Genomic DNA, 20,044 nt, shown 5'->3' on the forward strand with positions numbered 1-20,044 from the left:
AGAAGTTGTTTATGATCAGAAGTTAGTAGTTCAGAAGTTGGTTCTGTTCAGATGTTCGCAGATCAGAAGTTGTTTTTGTTCAGATGTTCGCAGATCAGAAGTTTGTTCAGATGTTCATGTTCTCAGAAGTTAGGTGAAGTTGCTTATGTTTCTACTGTGCTATGTGTGTTCTGATAGTGTTAGCTCTGGTCTGAAGACAAGTTCAAGACGATGGCTATGTTTGTTTTCTGAAATGTTGCTTCTGATGAGCAGTATTTCTGACGGTGCTTCTGATGAGCAGTATTTCTGTTAGCTGTACTTCTGGGTATGTGCTGCCAGCTTCTGATGGTAGTATTTTTGATATGATGATGTCCAAGCTGATCCATTTTGAAGACATCATGTGCTAAGGTTGATTGTACCTCTGGTTGTGTGTTTGTGCTGCTAAGTGGTTTGTTCCGACTATGTCTTCTGAAGTATGGTAGTTGGTTGTGTAGATGCATCAGTTTGAGGGGGAGCTCTGACTAAGGGGGAGAGTTGTTTCTCTAGTTTTTATCCTCTCTGATCTGTGAGTTGTTTTAGACAAAATTTGACAAAGGGGGAGATTGTTGGAACATTTTGTCATGCATTTTGTCAAAAACAACTGATTGTCGAAGCAGATGCCGTGGCATCTGATTTCGTGAAGCTAGGACATCAGTCCTTTGCTGAAGTTTAATTTTGTGGGCCCTCTGAAGATTTGCTGAAGATATGTTTTTGAGTTACTTGAGGAGCAAGTAGCTATTTCATAAGGGTTTTAATTGTTGGGTTGTTATTTGTTGAAACAATCTTTGATAAAAGATTTGTTTCTATCTTTACTTGGGAAAAACGCAACAAGATCTTTGGAGATTCTGTTTTGATTTGATTATTGTTGCAATCTGTTACTTCAGCCCAAGCAAACCCTAGTGCCTACCTGCTGCTGCTGAAGTCTATAAAAAGGATGAAGACCTAAAGCTTGAAGACCACTGAAGCTAATAGAGAGAGATCAAGTGTTTTAGGGTTGTTCATTGTTCTTTATCCTTGTTTCTTGTGAACAAACTTTGCTCCATGATTTTATAAAGCAAAGTTGTGTTCTGTGTTCTTTAATTCTTCAAACTCTGATTGTTGATTGTTTGTTACCAATAACTGTGGCAGTGATTGAGAGAAAGGGAGAGGGACTCTCATACTTAGGTTGAGATACTAAGTAGAAATACACTTGGGTAGATTAGGAAGTGAACTATGAACTGTGGTGTTCATGAGTGTCTGTAATTCCTGAATCTTGAGATAGTGGATTTCCTTTCTTTGGGTGCAAACCCTCCAGACGTAGGTGAAGTTTCACCGAACTGGGTTACCAATCTTCTGTGTTCTACTTTATTATTTTTCTGGTTTTGTTACTGTTAGTCAGTTGTCGAACCGGTTGTCCCAGCATCGCGTTCGACATCTGTCCTGTGCGAGAACTGTATTTACAGAAATAGAGACATGACCTGAAGCTACATGTAGCTAGTTTTGGCCCTTTTGGTCTGTGTTGGAGGCAGAGGAAACAGAGGAGGTTGTTGTAAATGCTGGTGATGCGGTGCAAGTAGATTTTGCTGTTTCTTTTCTTGTGTTTTTAGGTTTAGGAAGGTGAAGACTCTTAGATATGAGTTTGAGAGGGTCTTTGTCTTTTGGGGTTTTTCTTCTATCTTCTCTGTTTGGTTTGAGAGGGTCTTAGATTTATATAAACTCGTTCATATAAATTTTTTTTTATAAGCAAAAGATACAATTTTAAAATAGATTGTAAAGTACACAATGTGCAATGTAGATTGAATAAAAATCTCAACTCCAAAAGAGAAAAAGGCCTAAAGAACTAATAAATCCTGAAAAAATCCAATGCATCAAACAAGAACCCAACCATCAAACTGTAAACCAAATAACAACACCTAGAATAAAAAAAAAAAAAACTCAAAAACGAGCATCAGCCAACCACTAGACAAAGCCTCTACACGGTAATGAAAGACAACAATAAGTTTAACAAAAATGGATCCTATCGAGTTGCACCGACCCCGAAAAATAGTGACCCAAAGCAGCGTCATTGTCTTCCTCTTCAACGCCACCAACACGGTAATGAAAGACAACAATAAGTTTAACAAAAATGGATCCTATCGAGTTGCACCGACCCCGAAAAATAGTGACCCAAAGCAGCGTCATTGTCTTCCTCTTCAACGCCACCAACACCTACGTCAACACCTCCACGAAAGCTGACAACGATGAATGGAACAGCCGATGATCAGCCGATAATAGGGAACATTCTTTTATAGACCAATGTTTTTTTTGTTCACCAATGCTCATAATTCTTATGTAAAGAGAACGGTAAATACTACCATACCACAATTGTATCATATCTTAGTGACTTGGACCAATTAAAAAACGTTTTACTGTAAGTTTTGACTTTTTATTTTATTTTTTAAAAAATATCTAAAAATATAAAAAAAATAGAAAATTGATAATTAAAATTGTCAGCTTGGGTTAAGTTAACCTAGTGTGGTTAACATTAATGAGGATTTTGAATTTCAACATTAAGGAGATGATAGGAAAATTGAGATTATTGAAGTTTCCAGAAGAGGGAAAATAGAGAGAGTTAGGGTTCATCATCTGGGCTGTTGTTGATCGTCGGCGGCGGCCCCATCCCGGAGGTTGAGGTTGCTAGCCTAATGAAGCAGCTTCTTGAAGCCATCACGCATTGTCACCGGCTCGGCGTCGCGCACCATGATGTGAAGACGGATAATGTTTTGTTTGGTGCCGGTGGAGATCTGAAACTGGCGGATTTTGGTTCGGCGGAGTGGTTTGGTGACGGGAGGAGGATGAGTGGGGTGGTTGGGACGCCGTATTACGTCGCGCCGGAGGTTTTGATGGGGAGGGAGTATGGAGAGAAGGTGGATGTGTGGAGCTGTGGAGTGATTTTGTACATAATGTTGAGCGGGACGCCGCCGTTTCGGAGATTTTTGAGGCGGTTATTAGGGGGAATCTGAGGTTTCCTTTAGAATCTTCCGGAATGTTTCTCCTGCTGCTAAGGATCTCTTAGAACAAGCATTGAGTATGTTCTTGTTACTTTCAATTGAGATTTTGATTTTTGTGTGGTTAATTTCAATGGGGTTTTGATTCTGATTCTTGTGGATTTTGATTTTCAGGGCACCCTTGGTTCTTGAGTGCTGGTGATACTGCTAGTGTGACTTTAGAAAATGTGGAGGGTTTTACCGGAAGGAAATAGAGACATGACCTGAAGCTACATGTAGCTAGTTTTGGCTCTTTTGGTCTGTGTTGGAGGCAGAGGAAACAGAGGAGGTTGTTGTAAATGCTGGTGATGCGGTGCAAGTAGATTTTGCTGTTTCTTTTCTTGTGTTTTTAGGTTTAGGAAGGTGAAGACTCTTAGATATGAGTTTGAGAGGGTCTTTGTCTTTTGGGGTTTTTCTTCTATCTTCTCTGTTTGGTTTTCATCTTTTCTTCATGTAAAGGAACATGGGAACTGAGAAGTGAGAGGGGTGAAAAATCTGAATGGCTTCAAATCTCCTTCATAATAGAAGAGAAGAGTTTGATGCTTTCAATTTAGCTTTTGTGAATATGCAAATAAATTTTGGATTTGAGTGTGTCTAACTCCATGGTATGTAACATGATTTGAGTGATCATCATGCTGGTTAAGATGATATATTGACATTGTTAGAAAGGCATTGTATGTGTATGCCAAATTTTTATGCTTCAGACATGGTTAAATGCCCTTTGGTTGGCCTTTTTGAGTTATCTAATTTTATATGGTACCCCTTTAAAAAGAGTTCAAATACTCCTTTCAAGACTGATTCAGGGAATCACAGGCATGTATGTCCAATATAGTGTAAGCATTTGTGGGGAAGGAAATTTCTACTTAGCAATATATGTGGAAGTATGGAATTGGTGAGGATACTGGTATAACTCTGGTTTGTTGTCAAAAGGAATGATGCAGGGCTCTATTGGTTGCTGCACATTGTAATTTTGGGGCTGCTGGTATATGTCTCCTAAGGGGTTTAATGAATTGTTTTGCAAACTGCTTCTTGTGTTCTTTCTTTTTATCTTTTGATTCTTTTGTAAGTTTTCTGGGCAGCATCAGTGGTACTTTAATGTGCTCTGTTTTGTGGCTGCTTTTTTTCATGTTCTTGGTTCTAGCAAGTAGCAACCCTTGTGCTAGTATTAATACATTTTGGCTTACCAAAAAAAAATATGGTACCCCTTTTGTCCTTTCATCTTTTATTAGAAAAAATTAAAGTATAGGTTGCATTTAATAATAAAAAAAGGTAAATAGGTGTTGAACACAAGACCTGAAAGTATTTGGCCCAAGCACCAACCACTGTACTACGTTGACAGTTTTTTATTTAAGGCTCCAAGAGTCATATAAGTATTATGTTAATGATGTTTTTTCAAGAAAAAAAAAACGCAGAAGTAAGGTTTCGAACACAGGACTTCGCATATTTATAGCATAGAGGTAACCACTACACCACTAGGTATGATTTTGTTCAAAGATTTTGATAAATTAATAAAATAGTTCGTAAAAATCAATTCATAATAAAAGAAAAGGATATAATGGAGGAAAAATTCACTCAACAAGAATCGAACCATGGACAAGTGATAAATTTGCAACCACATGAACCATTAAGATACTGGTTAAGTTATGTTAAGTGTGCAAATCAATAATTAATATCTTAATTAGCTTAAGTTAAAACAATTTAGATTAAGGCATCAACTCTAACTACCTATCCGCCCCTTCCCTTAGTGCTTAGTCGCCTTTAATTTAAGGCATCAACCCTAACTACCTTTCAGTCCCTTCCCTTAGTGCTTAATCGCGCTTAGTTTAAGGCATCAACCCTATCTACCTCTTTGACGCTTCCCTTAGTGCTTAGTCACGCTTAATTTAAGGCATCAACCCTAAGTACCTCTCCGACCCTTCCCTTAGTGCTTAGTCGCGCTTAGTTTAAGGCACCAACCCTAACTACATCTCTGACCCTTCCGTTAGTGATTAGTTGCTCCGAGTGTGTCATCAACCCTAACTACCTCTCTGACGCTTCCCTTAGACCTTAATGCTTAGTTGCTCCGAGTGTGTCATCAACCCTAACTACCTCTCCGACCCTTCCCTTAGTGATTAGTTGCTCCGAGTGTGTCATGAACCCTAACTACTTTTCTGACGCTTCCCTTAGTGCTTAGTTGCTCCGAGTGTGTCATCAACCCTAACCTAACTACCTTTCCAACCCTTCCCTTAGTGATTAGTTGCTCCTAGTGTTTCCTCAGCCCTAACTATCTCTTTGACGCATCCCTTAGTGCTTAGTTGCTTCGAGTGTGTTATCAACCCTATGTACCTCTCCCACCTTTCCCTTAGTTAATAGTTGCTCCGAGTGTGTCATCAACCCTATGTACCTCTCCACCCTTCCCTTAGTGATTAGTTGCTCTGAGTGTGTCATCAACCCTAACTACCTTTCAAAATATTAATTTATTTTTTCTAATGAAATCTTAATGTTGTATTTATTTTCAAAATATTTTATTCATTTTTGCTAACGAAATCTTAATGTTGTATTTATTTTCAAAATATTATATTTATTTTTTATAATAAAATCTTAATGTTGTATTTAATTTCAAAATATTATATTCATTTTTTTCTAATGAAATATTAATGTTGTATTTGTTTTCAAAATATTATGTTTATTTTTTCTATTGAAATATTAATGTTGTATTTATTTTCAAAACATTATATTATTGTTTCTAATGAAATCTTAATGTTGTATTTATTTTAAAAATATTTTATTTACTTTTTCTAATGAAATCTTAATGTTGTATTTGTTTTTAAAATATTATATTATTTTTATCATAGATATACTGTTTGCATTTTGTTTTTCAACCATCACGTTATTTAGTTTACAATTTCAGAATAGAAACTAGAAATAGTCACTATTCAGATTTAAATGACCATAGCATGGAGAGAATTAGGGATCTACGGCAGCCTTGAGAATTAGCAATGGATTTGTCAATTTAGTTCACAAAGGCAGCTTATTTGCACAATCAATTGATGAGTTAGTTTCTTCTGAGTTCATCTCCATTCTTCTTCCTTTATTCTCTCCCACTCTTTTTCCAGATTCATCATATTCACCATTGATGTACCAGATTAAGGTTAACCTTCCCCAATACTCCCCAACATCCCAAAAGCTTCATGTTCATCATCCCAAAATCAGCTTTATAATTGTAAGTTCATGATTGAGAGTGGAAGCTTTATTGTGCGGTTATTGAACAAATATTACAACAGATTTACAATGTGAAGAAATTAGTTCTGGAAATTGAAGTTTCACGTTTTAGTACAATGAGAATGAGAATTAGGGGCTTATCAAGATATCAAAGGGCCTTAGAGAATAGAAAAAAACTATAACCATACACAACAGAAACAAAACTCATCTTCATCTCCCTCATCCATCTTTATCATCTAACAACAAAAAAACCCAGATTTAAATTAACTAAAATAATCCAGTCTCCAGAATCTCAAACCCTAAGCTTCAATAACCAGATCTGAGCTTCATTGAACCATTCGTGGTTGGTGGCGTAGGAGGGGCGAGATCTGCGAGAGGTAGAGGATCTTGAGCTCGTCGCCGCCGCAGTCAACGCGGTGCGACCGCCGCTGGAGCGCAGCCTTCGCCGACGACCGCGAGGTTAATGCGGCGATTGAAGATGGGTTACTCAGTACCCAGAGATGAAGAAGATGAAGATCTGGTACGAGGAAGAAGGAATTTGTTTGGTGTTGGTTCGGCTATGGCAGATCTAGTGGTGGTGGTGGTGGTGAGAGGGAAGAAGATAGTGGTGTTGGAGGTGGAGGAAGGAGGGGACGGTGGTTGTCGTGGGTGGTGGGTTCGTGGGGTTTTGGCTGGTGGTTGCCGTGGGATTGATGGTGGCTGGGTGGCAAGGTGAAGTTTAGTAAGAGGAAGGGGATGAAGGAGAAAATATTAAACCCTGTTTAAAGTATTGGGAATACAATAAGTTACTGAAATCTAACTAGGGTTGGTTAACCATGGGTTAAGAAAAATTATTTTCCAACTTTTTAATATTAAAATACAATAAAACGAAAAATGATAAATTAAACTAACCCACTTAAATTCTACTGGTCCACATCAGCTCATGTATCATACCCACAATTTTTCTTGTGGTATGGTAGCAAGCACCAAAGAGAACCAGAATAAAAAAAATGAAAATTTCGTCATACTCCATCATCTTCTTTGAGATTTTATGCATGCTCATCATTATATATTATTCATTACAGTATTTCTTTTGACAAGAAATTTTGGGGTATCGACCAAAATTGGGCCACATGATTTTATCCCAGACGTAACTTTCTGAGACGGTTGATCTGTCTTACTTTCAGTCTTCCACAATCACTCTTTTTTATGGTCCACTTCTGCCATCACTTTCCGTAGCCATTTTCTTTCGGTTCATTCAATTCTAGGCACAGGACAAATGTCCATTACTACCTTGGCGGCTGGGTCATATCCTTACGCAAGCAGTGACTGAGTAGAAACTTGAAACAAAGGAACATAGTAGGAGGGAGATTGGAAACAATTTGATCACTCATTTGGATGTGGAATGAAAAGTGAAGGGGAAAAAAAAACATTTGTGTGTTTACCAGAAAAAAAAGGAACTCTGTTTTCTTGGCATCATTTGAATCATGTGCGTTTTGCATAATTAATCATTTTACTCTACTAATCTTCCACCCAATAATATTTATGGATCATATTTATACCCTATCAAGTATGAACGTCTTTGTTTTGATTTAGAAAAAATGATTTGTTGATACTCGAGTAGTGTAGAGAGAGTAAAAATATTCGTAGACGTCCGCGTATAGAGGAGTAGTAGATGTAATATATAATAGATGTAATATGAAGAGAATTATAGAGAAAAATGAGGCGTATATTAAGTATCTGATCTTGATGCATTACTAATGGTATTAACAAATGAAAGCTAGGTATAAACAGCAGTGGAAGCTAAACCCCTTGGCCCAAACAAACTATGCCAAACTATGCCTGCCTAGTCCCTACCTATCATAGTTACATAATATAGTTTCTTTACAGAGAGTAATGTCAGTTGCTAATGGCTATAAGAATCTGATGACGATTTTATAATTCTCATCATCTCTTGAAGCCTCTTAAGAAATTCTTCTACAATTGATTCTGAAGTAAGAACCAATTCTAGGAAAAACTTCTTAGTAGCTTTTGAGTTTTGGCATTGATTCTGATAAAAGAGAAACCAATCTACGTATGCTATAAGACTAACATATCCTGAAATTGGAGAGATCCAAGTGTCTGAACCAGCCTTAGAAACAGAGAAATGAAGTAAACAACTAGAAGCCCTCCTCCAAGGACTGCATCAAGCTTCATATCCCTCCTAATCAGAACCACAAGTGCCCAAACCAATCCAGCCACCAAAAGTGCCAATGTCTCCCACAGGTAAGGATCTCTAGGGATCACAACAGATGAAGGGTATTCAGACCAAGAAGAGCTCACAAGAGATAAGCCCAACCCAACCACTATATTGAAGATAGGGCCAGCATAACAACCTGATATTGCTATTTGAGCACCTTCTGGACCACCCTTCAAAGCCATTGTCAAATTAGTCACCAAATCCCCAAGTGAATTTCCCCAAGCAAGAACTGTTAACCCCAATATTGAAGGACTTATTCCACATATGTGACCAAGTGAAACCAACAACCCCACCAATTCCTGAGCTGAAATGTAGCTCCATGCCACACTCATCACAAACCCTCCAACAAGCCAAGGAAACAAGTATTTTCTAGGTGGATTTGACACTTCTGTTGTGAAAAATGCAGTTACCCCTAATATAATTCCAACCAATAACCCAATTCCACAAACTATTAGGCTTGAGTTGGAATTAAAAAAACTGGTTTCCTTGTCTGGGATCCACAAGGAAGACAATAAAAGTGGTGCTAGTATAGCTGAAGAAACTGCATAGGGTTTGGACCACCTCTCTTCACATACAACAGGTATTGTCAATCTCCTAGGCAAGTAAAGGGGCATCTCCAAGACAAAAAGTAACCTTCTACATATTGAAGATTTCACACAGCAGCATTTGTTCTCAATTTTCAAGCAACATTCCTGAGCTCCATTTGCATCAGAATCAATTAGTCCTTTCTCCATCCCACTGAGCAGAGGAGCACTTAAATTGTTGCCATTACTTGAATTGTCATCACTTTCAGTTTCAGCATCCCCACAGACACCTTTCCTTGGGGAAGATGAGACATAAACAACTATCACATAGACCACATACAACAAGCAGAAACCAATTGCCCCAACAACATTGACCTCCCCAGTGATCAAAATGGTGAACAAGCCTAGAAGAACCAAGAGAAGAAAACACACATCTCTCACCAAGGCAGATTTCGTAACCCGAATCCCTCTATGGCGAACACAAATGCTCATAATCCCCACCACAACACATGACACAAAGGAAGCACCCCCAAGCACAGTGTTAAACCCAATCCCCCGGGTATCATCACTACCCTCAAAAGAAACAAGGGTGGCAAAAACATCACAAGCACCATTGCCAAGAGATAGAAGGGTCACTCCAGCAATAGCAGGGGATAGCCTCAGCAACTTAGACAAATGTTCAAGGGAAGGACAAAAATAATCAGAAGCAGTGTTTGCCAGCAGATAAAACAGAACCAATAGCCAGAGCAACAACAGAAAATGACCCAATATAGGAAACCCCCCAAATTTGCAATAGAAAAGGTAAAGGTAATCAACATAGCCCTGAGAAACACATGGATTATTGTTGTTGGATTTCATGTACAAGCACTTAGCTTCATAACTCAGGCTCAGGAAGCTCTTACAAGATTGTTCAACACCAAAACCAAACCGGTTGTTGTTGTTGCTCTTCAAAACAGCATGTTCTGAAGAGTACTTGAAATGAACTATAAAACAAACACACAACAAAAAGACAAACGAGGTGTTGAAGAACACTGTGAAACTGAAACCACCCATTCTTTTGGAAAGAGAAACTGTGGTTGTAGTTGTAGTAGTTGTGGTAGTTGTAGACATGCCCAGATATTAAAAAGCAAAACCCATGTTCATAATGATAGAAAGATTGAAACTTGGTAGCTAAGAAAAGTAGAAAACCCTGTTGAGGCAAAAAAAGATTCCAAAAATAGAAAGAAGCCCAATGAAAAGAGAATCAATATGTGTAGCTGAAAATCAGGAACTGACCACAAAGGTGGAAACTTTTGGTGGTGAAAGGTGATTTGGAGGAACTGGGTAAGTGGGAAAAGAAGAGAAATGGAAGAAATGGGGGGATTTAGTGGAGAAGTTGAGAATGAGATTCCATCTGAATGATGACATGTGACGGCAACCGAATGGAACGGTTCGCTGCCGCGTACGTCTCGTGTTGTGTTGTGGGTGGTTCGGTTGGGGAAAGGGAAGAGTGAATGGTGTGAAAGAAAGGGTGGGTTCAGTCTTCACACACACGTGTCGGTGGATGAGAAGTTGCATTCATGGTGGTGGCAGTTTGGGGGAGATGATGAAGAGAATGACGGAAAACGAGATGATGATACCACGTCGTTTTCAACCCTCCCACCTTCCATATCGGGTCCTTTATTCATGCATGATGATGCGACCTCCTCAATGGGCCATGAGTGTAACTTTAGCAACTTTTTTCTTTTATTCTCGATATATAAATACAGTATCCGGTCATCCTTCAGATGCGTCAGATTCGAGATTTAGTTACAGTTAATATTAATCATTTTTTTTCCAGAGTGTTTTTATGTGGGGATTAAACCCGAAAACTCTTCTCACACGCTCAATCTGGGCTGCCATGGGAAACACGCAAAAAAAAAACTTTAATTTTTCATTAAATAACTCATATTTGAGTTCTAGTGTCACACTAGAAGTTAGGTATATTTGTTTAAGCTTTTTTTTTATAAGCCATACGCTTTATTTGATATAGGGCGAAAGAGGTGAGAGTGAGAACATAATAAAAAAATAAGAAAAAGAATGAAGACGTTGGTTTGTTTGCTTGGTTGAATAAAAAATAGATGGGATAATATTAAGTTTACATAAAATGACACTTTTACCTAGCAACTCATTAATTTAATATAAGTCACCAATAAAATAGAAGGCTGATGTGGGTATGAAAGGAAAATAAAATGTGGCAAGGATCACACACTTTTCTACCTTATCTCGTCGACTAATATAACCAAATGACATCAGTTGTCAATCTCTTTTCTATCTCCCTCTTAAGACATTTGTCACTACTCAAAGTCTCAAACTAACTTTTAAATAAATAGAGTGTTAGGGATATGATTCTTAAACGTAGGTTTATGCAATATCTAATTTTGCAATATGCGGGGATATTATAACACCGATATAGTTGAAAAATAGAAAAATGTGATGTGCACGACACTTGAGTCGCACGACGTCATGCCCACCATGTATTTCTTTTACCAAACTTGTTTTAATAATAAAATATAATTTAATCAATAAACCTAGGGTTGGCAATGGCCCCGTGAGTGCGGGTTTGGCCATTCCCACACCCAAACCCAAACCCAAACCCGAATTCAATGAGTGCAAAAGTTAAACCCAAACCCAAACCCCTAGGTTTCGGGTTACCCGAACCCAAACCCAAAACTCAATGTGAGTACTGAACCGACAAAAAATCAAAAATATCAACCCGGAAACAACATGTACATAAGAGAACAACATAAACATAAGCTGATTAAACCTAATTATCATTCCAATACAAAAGAAAAATATAGTTCATGAATATAAACCTACTTAGTAACTTAAAAAAAAACTTCTACTTAGTAGCTTTAATAGTATATATATAAGGGTTGGTAATTACATGCATAAGACTTCGGGTTTGAGTTTGGGTTTGGGTGCGGGTTTAATCAATCACACACCCAAACCCAAACATGTTTTAAAATTTGGGTGAAACCCAAACCCAAAGAAATCGGGTTTCACCCACAATTTCGGGTCGGGTTCGGGCTGGGCCCCGCAGATTTGGGTTTTCCTGTCTCTAAATAAACCAAATAAATCGTGTCATATAGTATCGTTGTAAAAAATATAATTGCTTAAAAATTATCACAAATTGCAAATGTCGGTTAGATGTTGCATATATTGGATGTTTATCCGCAGGGGCCATTTATTTATGTTATCTCACTTGAATTAAAAAATGATACTTTTACAAATATATGTCAGACATGTAGCATAAATATCGTGTCATTTATTCGTGGACTATGCGTGTGATGTGACTTCCTCAATGGGCAATGAATATAACTTTAGCTACTTTTTTCAATTTTGATATTTCATTTCATTTATGCCATTTGTGGGAAAAGGTTTTCATAAATCATGTGATTCATGTCGATAACACACCAAACAAACTTTTTAACTAAATTTCCATTAATTAAATATAATATTTATACGAGTTCTATCATATTAGAAGTTAGGTATATTTATTTAGGAAAATGATTTTTTTACAAGCAGAATGCATTAATAGTCAGGATAAGGGGTACCCCAACTCATTACAGCAAAGGATAAGATTCTAAAAAAGAATTAAAAAAAACAAAACATTAAAGGGACAATAGAGTAAAGTGGAGCAATAACAGAGCAAGAACCAACCCCTACAGCAGGCAACCTTAGATGTTATCTATCACTAAGACAACATAATGGCTCATTAAACCATTTAGATACACCATGTTGAAATTTCTTGCATTTAGCCTTCAACATCCCGTCAGGAAAATAATTGTTGAACATCCCCTCAATTCCCCACATTTAATTGACACATATATTTTGTGAGTATTTTATCATCATCAAAAAAAATATGATTGGTAAAAAATCAATACAAATTATAAGTGTCAATTATACTAAATGTCCATCCGACTTATCTCGTCACAATAGGGTCTACCCTAATAAAATGGCAAGTCACTAGAAAAACGTTATAATTATTTTGCGCTTGATCACATTAAACACTCCACTTTATCTTAAAGTTTCAAACACTTTGTTCATTAGACAATTCAAGTGTTTGATATTCCCATTCAAACCATACATAGTCAAGCTCATCATTTTTTTTTGTCAACAATGATTAGATAAAAAGTGGGCAAACCCTATAATATATACAAGACCAATACAACAAGGTGAAGACTAAAGTGTCTCCCTTTTTAGGGGATGCACCCATGCCCCCATGGAAAAAACTTTTATGAAAGGGGGACACCAAATACCCCTTTAATTTCCACCATTGATTTAATATTATAAAAATGGAATGGTTCAGATTAAATCAGTGAAGTGACCAAAATACCCATTTTAAACTCTAACTTCTTCTTCACTTAAAAAAAAATCCTCTTCCTCCCAACCTCATCACCCCCCAACGTCAACAGCCACCATCTTCCTCCTCTGCCCAAGCCTGGTCCTTTTCCGCCCACGACATCAACAACCCTCCCACGACCACCCACCATCCCACCCCCGCTGGCCCACCCCCGCACCCCTTTGATCGAGTCCGGAAATCACACCTAAATCTCCGCCGACATCAAGTAGTTCCTTTGCCACGGCGGCACCGGAAATCTTCCTTCTCTTCCTCAGCGATGATTTCAAATCAGTGTTTCATTTTTTGGTTCTCGATCTTCTTTTGCCTTATTCTGTATTGTTCAGATCTAGAAAGATTGATCTAGATATGTTTTTGGATGGTGCCATTTTCATCTTCTTAGTGCCAGATCCGTTGTTTAAAAAAAAAACATGCACTAATTTGTCTTATACCAATTCATTTAATCATCACCCACACCGTTGGGTTTCTCCTCTCAGGATTGTCAATTTGTAAATGGACCCTAAAAATAAATTTTCTCATCTATTTTGCTGAAAACTTCAGCAAGGTTTGTGATGATTGCTTCCTTTGTTGAGTTTTATGTTTCGATTGAGAAGAAAGATGAACCCAGATGAAGGGAGAAGGAAAGAAAGAAGAAACTACTGATGAAGAAGACATATTTTTTTGGCAGAATACTTAGGGGACAAATTTGTAATCTCACAATGAAAATTTGGAGGACACCGGTGCATCCCCTAAAATAGGAGACACCATAGTTTTCACCATACAACAATGCTACACAATTAAACACTACAAAACACAACATACTTGGTCTCACATTCACAACCTAAAAAAAATAACAAGAAACAAAGCAAATATAGGCTACACAGGCCCATTATTTAGGTCCATAAACCGCATCCGAATTCCCATTCGGACTTGGAAACCGGGTGATCCACGACCCGTGTGTGTTTCATCGTGAACTCCAAGACCCATTTGCTGAAACGGGCGATTTGTACGAGGAACACGGTTGCTTGAACCATTTGAGCTGTGCCTGTTTATTGGGCACCTCTGGATTCATCTACTGTACAAATGGCGACATCAAAATTTGTTCTTTGCCCAAATGCTTCAGCGTTTAACGTTGTAACCAGTTCCAACAAGACCATCAAATTTGGCTCCCATTTCAAACTCCGTGATATTCCTCCTAATGGCTCTGCCTCTAGCTGTGCTTCACGCGGGGTTAGTGATTTTCATCTTGTTTGGTGATGGATATCCATTCAATTAGTTATGTTATGGATGCCATTTTTGGAGAATTGTTTAGAAACAGCTGCTATAGTGTTGAATTTCTTGATGCTTGATATGAATTGTTTTTTGCTTAATGTTTAAGGATGTCCTTAGGATTCATAGAACTAATTTGAAGACCCTAATGACTAGTTATAATTGGCTTGAATCATAGTATTGTAGTCTATGCTTTGCATTACTGATTAATGGCTGCTACAATTCCTGAAAATACACATTTTTAATGTTCCCATGGAAAGCTCTTTCTACATATTTGATTTGAATATTTGATGCAGTTGGTACTTTAACAGAAAATGAAAGAAGTTTGATATTTGATATAGGGTAGTTTTAGTGCTTGAGAAAGGTGTGTCCTTGGTTTGTGTATTGCGAAATGCTTACCCATTAATTATCAGTCATGTAATGGCATTGATATGTTTCGACTGAGAACAAAATTTCTTTTCAATACTATTGTGTTTGGAATTTGAGATATGATTCAATCACACTCAGAATCCCAGGGGAGAAATCTCATGAGATGATTAGGCAGAGGAGTGATTATGTGATTTGATTTAGATTTCTGCGTTAATTATGACCCGAAAGAGAAGAACCAAACAAAGTGTTTCTTCAATGACTTGTAATCAGAAAACTTTCAAGGAGTTTTCTGAATTCTGAAGTGCTTGAGTTTCACATGCTATTTTTCCCTGGAAAAGCTGATCTAGCTTAATGAAGATTTAAAGGATATATGCATGTTGTAGAAACACGAGCTGAAGTTTGTTTTTCTCTTTAAGACAATATCTTAGGTTTGCTAAAGTTCATTGGACTGTGAGGATCAACCATTTTAATCAATATACATGGGCAAGATTTATTTCTGCATGATGGTAAAAAGTAAAATTAGAGTAATAGAAGATTCTGTTGAATTGGAGTATCTTCGTCATATACAGGGAGAATTATACTGAATGATCTACTGGGTTTGCACATTGAGAATTTGAGATTGAGGTATCCTAAAATCAAATAACTTCAGATACTGCTGAGGTGATAAGTTTTTATGCACAATAAGGAGTCAAAACTTAATAACGTCAATTTTTTTTTGGATTTAGCCTTTGATCTTTAGTATGTTTCATGTAACAGATTAGTTAGTGAATATAAATTTTGATTGCCCACAGATCATATGAATGAGCTCCTAATATCCTGCTTTTCCTAGAGGACAACTGAAGTGACCAAATCAATTCGAAATAATTTTAATTGTTTTCTATTGAAGTGTTTCTAGGAAAATGTAGATATCGATCTTTCAGATTGTTTTAGGTGAATACGAGGATCATTTTTGCGATGTAATTGTTTTCATTTTTAGTAAGATCTATCCATGTCTGTATATTGAGACCCTTAGGAATAGGGTTTCCACTCTTCAATCTTTTACTATTTAGACATGCACTCAATGTAGTGCCCGCACCTTGGCTTTCAAACTGGAGTTATCTCCTGCAACTTTTTTCAATTTTTTTCGCCTACTAAATAGAGCCCAAGTGTCTGAACATATGGTATACATTTAATATAAAATTCTCTTATATACAGATAAAGCTCAGAAACAGTTAGTATTGCTATAAAGCTCTAAAGGGTTGTGTTCCTTTGATTGGTTTTCAAAACGATTAGAGAGCTTTTCCCACACTACTTATGCAAAAGTTTGGTCTTTGTGTAATGAATGTCACAGCTAACTACTTCCTTATGTCTCAGGCTGTGTCAAGTTTAAAGGCAGACGACAATAAACGCAGAAGTAATCTTGAATCTCTATTTTGTTATGATAAGGCTATCCCAGAAGAAATAATTGAGAAGCCTGTTGGGTTATCTTTGGCAGAGAAAGCTATCGGTAACAATCATCGATGCACCGATTGTCATGCCAAAGGCGCTGTGCTTTGTGCCACTTGTGCTGGTAGTGGTCTATATGTTGATTCCATATTGGAAAGCCAGGGCATCATTGTTAAAGTTCGTTGCCTAGGTATATTCTCTTACCTGTTCTAACAACCTTTAACTTAGATTTGTCGATGCTGCTCAATTTGGAAATAGTATTGTGTTCGTCACATGTCTAGAAGTAGTTCTATGGTGAATAATTGGTATAACTTGAATTAAAGTAAGCTGCAAACTGCAAATTGATGTGACATTCTACATTGCTAGATTACAAAGGATGCACTTGCACAATTATTATTACCATTATCATCATTGAATTTTTTGATGTTGAGCATCTTTGTTGGTTACTATGTTTTGATTTTAACTGAACCATATCAGACCACACCGTTTTGATTTGATTGTTCTCTTCCCATGTAGGTTGCGGGGGAACCGGTAATATTATGTGTACAGAATGTGGGGGACGAGGTCATCTGGGATCCAAATGATCTAGTCTGACATTTTGGAAATTTGTTGTACCACTAACATGTATTGTTTTGGTTGCATTGCTTGTATGTCATAGTTTCCTTTTTCTATTCTTTTTTGGTAAATGGAGGTGTAGTAATGGCTGGAACTTAGGATATCTACCAATCTTACCCGCCATTCCCTCCCTACCACATCAATCAAACCAAATATGGCTGTCATATATATTCTTAATGATGTGAATTCGCAAATTTCTTTGGTCACACAAATCACCTGTAATAAGTTACATTGAAGTTACATATGGTTTATTTCTTTCTTCATGGAAAAGTTTCCTATGAACTAACGCCCCTTTGTTTTGTAAAATAGTTAGGATCTACTTTATTTAATTGATTCTGGTATTGGTTTCGTGTATGTTTGGAAATTGGGTAGGTTTCTATGTAGGCAGAAAAGTGCTTCTGAAAAAAGCTACTGGAAGTGGCTTTTGTTAAGAAATAAAAGATTTTAATGTGAAACCAAACATGTTCATGTTCTAATCTTGTGACGCTTTTATTTACATCAAAATTTGATCATTATATACAATGAAAAATTGTTCCTCCAACTATGCAATTAGTAGAGCATACTATCTCATAATTCTGTGTTTAGTTCAGAATCAAGCGTACTGGAAATCTGGAATAGTGGAATCAAATTGAATGCTCTATGGGTTCTCTGCGTAGGCAACATAGTAAGCTAAAACACATGCTTGAGGCCACACAATCGCCAGCCGGAATTGCAGAAGCCATTGACACCATAATTCATAATTAGTGTGCTTTTATCATAGGCAAATATAATTAGCATGAACATGGATGAAAATAGAAGAAGATAGCATTTAAATTGTCAAATGCAACCAACTTCTTAGTTCACAATCTTACCATGAAATCGTTTTCCAGAGAACAGAGCATCCAAAGGAATAAGAAAATTGTTGACAAATATTTGTGTCATTGTGGATCAACAAACAGATGAGCATGAACAGCTGACGAGGTTAGAATCTTTGAGTAGGGATGGCAATGGTCTTGGACCCATTATATAGCCTTAAAAAATACCTATCATAGGTAGGGTAAAAACCCGCTACATTGGGTATGGGTAATTACCCGCAAAAAGTAGTGGGTATGAGTGCGGGTATGAATACTATAGTACTCAACCCACCTTATACCCGCATACGTGTGTGTATATATAAAAAATATATATTATTATTATTTTAACAAAAGCTATAACTAATTTATTTCGATTTTTTTAAAATAAGTAAACCTACAACTTTAAAGATTATATTAAAAATTTAAAATTATAAATTTAAGTTATAATTTTCTCGCTTATTCCTTCTAAGTATGCTTAGTTGAATGAGTTTCCTTGCTAAGTATTTTGATGATCTTTTGTATTTTTATTAATGTTTTTTATTCATAAAAGTAGTTGCATTTTTATTTTCTATTGAAATGAAAATAGTTAAATTTATATTTCAGTTAGCTAAATTGCGGGTAATGAGAACGGGTACGAGCATATAGGTATCCAGAGGGAACGAGCATTCAAGTTGCTACACACGCAAGTATGGGGATGCGTGCCGTTAATGTTTGAAAACGTGGATATGAGGATGAGTATTATAGTGTCATACCCAAATCTTACTCATTATCATCCCTATCTTTGAGGGCTGAGCTTTCAACCTTAGACGGGTGGAATATTCCATCGGGTCCAGCTGTTGCGAGACAAGCTCAGGTGAATAGACTGTGAGGAGTGAGAAGATAAAATGTGAAATTTTTTTGGTTAACCATTCCAAAAGAAAAGAAGTAAAATTTATGGAGAAAATTATGATCTGTTTGGTGGTCAGGTTAGAATAGGTGCATGATAGAGTTGAATATAAACAAGATATGATAAGAGAATGAAATTTGTTATCTCACATATGATTAGTGTATTACACGTTTTTTGGGCACCCCAAATTCTTTTTCAAAAACAAACAAATCAATATGGTTTTGGGGGAAAGAGTAGATATTTCATTAATGTCTCGTCTTCTAATTTAAGCAATCACTAAATGATCATAACCAATAAAAATATCTGGTCATGCATCTGATCTCATTTGTTGATTGTACATTTGTACTTTTTATGTGCAGAGTAAAGTTGATCTTATTTTAATAAGGTTACTTCGGTTCCACAGTAACAGTTAAGAGTGGAGAAATGGTGGCTCATTGTGAGGTCATGAAAATTCTGTCTTTTTAACAGTCTTAGGCTATGTTTGGCATGTCATTTCAGCTAGCTTATAGCTTATTTGACTAGCTTAAAGCTTATTTGACTAGCTTAAAAGCTCTTCAAAAGTGTTTGGTGAAGGAGCTTATTTTAGTAGCTTAAAGCTTTAAGCTAAATTTATTCTCATTTTTATCCTTATTATTTTATTAAAATTCTACCCTTACCCTTATATATTTATAAAAACACTAAACTTATTTTCCCCTCACACTTACGTATGCAGTTTCCGTCACCATTCCCGCCACACCGCTGCGCACCACAAGTATTATAAATATTATATTAATAAAAATAAATAAAAATAAATAAAAATAAATATTATATTTTTAAGATGATATATAACTGTAGCTAATAAAAATATTTAAAGTGATAATAATTTTAATATTAATATCATATTGGTATTAATGTGAAAATAAAGTAATGTAATATAAAAATAATTATCCAAGTATGTCTTTTTATGTCATTTTACAATTTCAGCTTGTTTAACAGCTAGTTCTACAAACACTTTTGTTTCAATCACGTAGCTTTTCAGCTTTCAGCTATCAACTTTCAGCTATCAGCTAGCTTATAAGCTTTCAGCTAGCTTTTCAGCTTTCAGCTAGCTTATCAGCTAAACATGCCAAACATAGCCTTAGTATGTTGAAATTGTCCCTTGTTTTTATTCTCCCCTCCTGTGCGTTTGAGCGCGTGTGTGTTTGAGACAGTGTTTTTTTTTTGTCTAAGCTTTCAACTTGTATGTTTGTGACAGTGTTTTTAAGTGATTTTTAGAATTAGGTTAGATGTGTGTTTGTGTTTGTGTGTGTTTGTCTTTGGGCTCAGCCCAATGTGTATAATA

At 36.6% G+C, this 20,044-nt stretch overlaps 2 protein-coding genes and 1 pseudogene across 2 annotated transcripts; 2 read left to right on the top strand and 1 right to left on the bottom strand.

The window, feature by feature from the left end:
* The first annotated feature begins 2,007 nt into the window (after nucleotides 1-2,007).
* LOC130722454 (phosphoenolpyruvate carboxylase kinase 1-like) lies at nucleotides 2,008-3,238 on the top strand (annotated as a pseudogene).
* Nucleotides 3,239-7,911: 4,673 nt separating this feature from the next.
* Nucleotides 7,912-10,605, bottom strand: LOC130729936 (cation/calcium exchanger 2-like). Its single transcript, XM_057581788.1, has one exon. It carries the CDS (start codon nucleotides 10,074-10,076, stop codon nucleotides 8,283-8,285), a length of 1,794 nt encoding a protein of 597 aa, XP_057437771.1. The 5' UTR covers nucleotides 10,077-10,605; the 3' UTR covers nucleotides 7,912-8,282.
* A 3,703-nt stretch (nucleotides 10,606-14,308) lies between these two features.
* Nucleotides 14,309-17,284, top strand: LOC130729937 (uncharacterized). The gene is made up of 3 exons (XM_057581789.1): nucleotides 14,309-14,556; nucleotides 16,318-16,579; nucleotides 16,906-17,284. Exons 1-3 carry the CDS (start codon nucleotides 14,410-14,412, stop codon nucleotides 16,971-16,973), a joined length of 477 nt encoding a protein of 158 aa, XP_057437772.1. The 5' UTR covers nucleotides 14,309-14,409; the 3' UTR covers nucleotides 16,974-17,284.
* Nucleotides 17,285-20,044: the final 2,760 nt, after the last annotated feature.

This window comes from Lotus japonicus, chromosome 1 (assembly GCF_012489685.1).
Source record: "Lotus japonicus ecotype B-129 chromosome 1, LjGifu_v1.2".
Classification (NCBI taxonomy): Eukaryota; Viridiplantae; Streptophyta; class Magnoliopsida; order Fabales; family Fabaceae; genus Lotus; species Lotus japonicus.

What these genes read in the sequence shown, in the direction of transcription:
- LOC130729937 (XM_057581789.1), top strand. Translation starts at nt 14,410, where the DNA reads ATGGCGACATCAAAATTTGTTCTTTGCCCAAATGCTTCAGCGTTTAAC. An exon ending in CTAGCTGTGCTTCACGCGGG is followed by an intron (nt 14,557 to 16,317) that starts GTTAGTGATTTT and finishes CTTATGTCTCAG; the next exon opens with GCTGTGTCAAGTTTAAAGGC. An exon ending in TGTTAAAGTTCGTTGCCTAG is followed by an intron (nt 16,580 to 16,905) that starts GTATATTCTCTT and finishes CTTCCCATGTAG; the next exon opens with GTTGCGGGGGAACCGGTAAT.
- LOC130729936 (XM_057581788.1), bottom strand. Translation starts at nt 10,076, where the DNA reads ATGTCTACAACTACCACAACTACTACAACTACAACCACAGTTTCTCTT.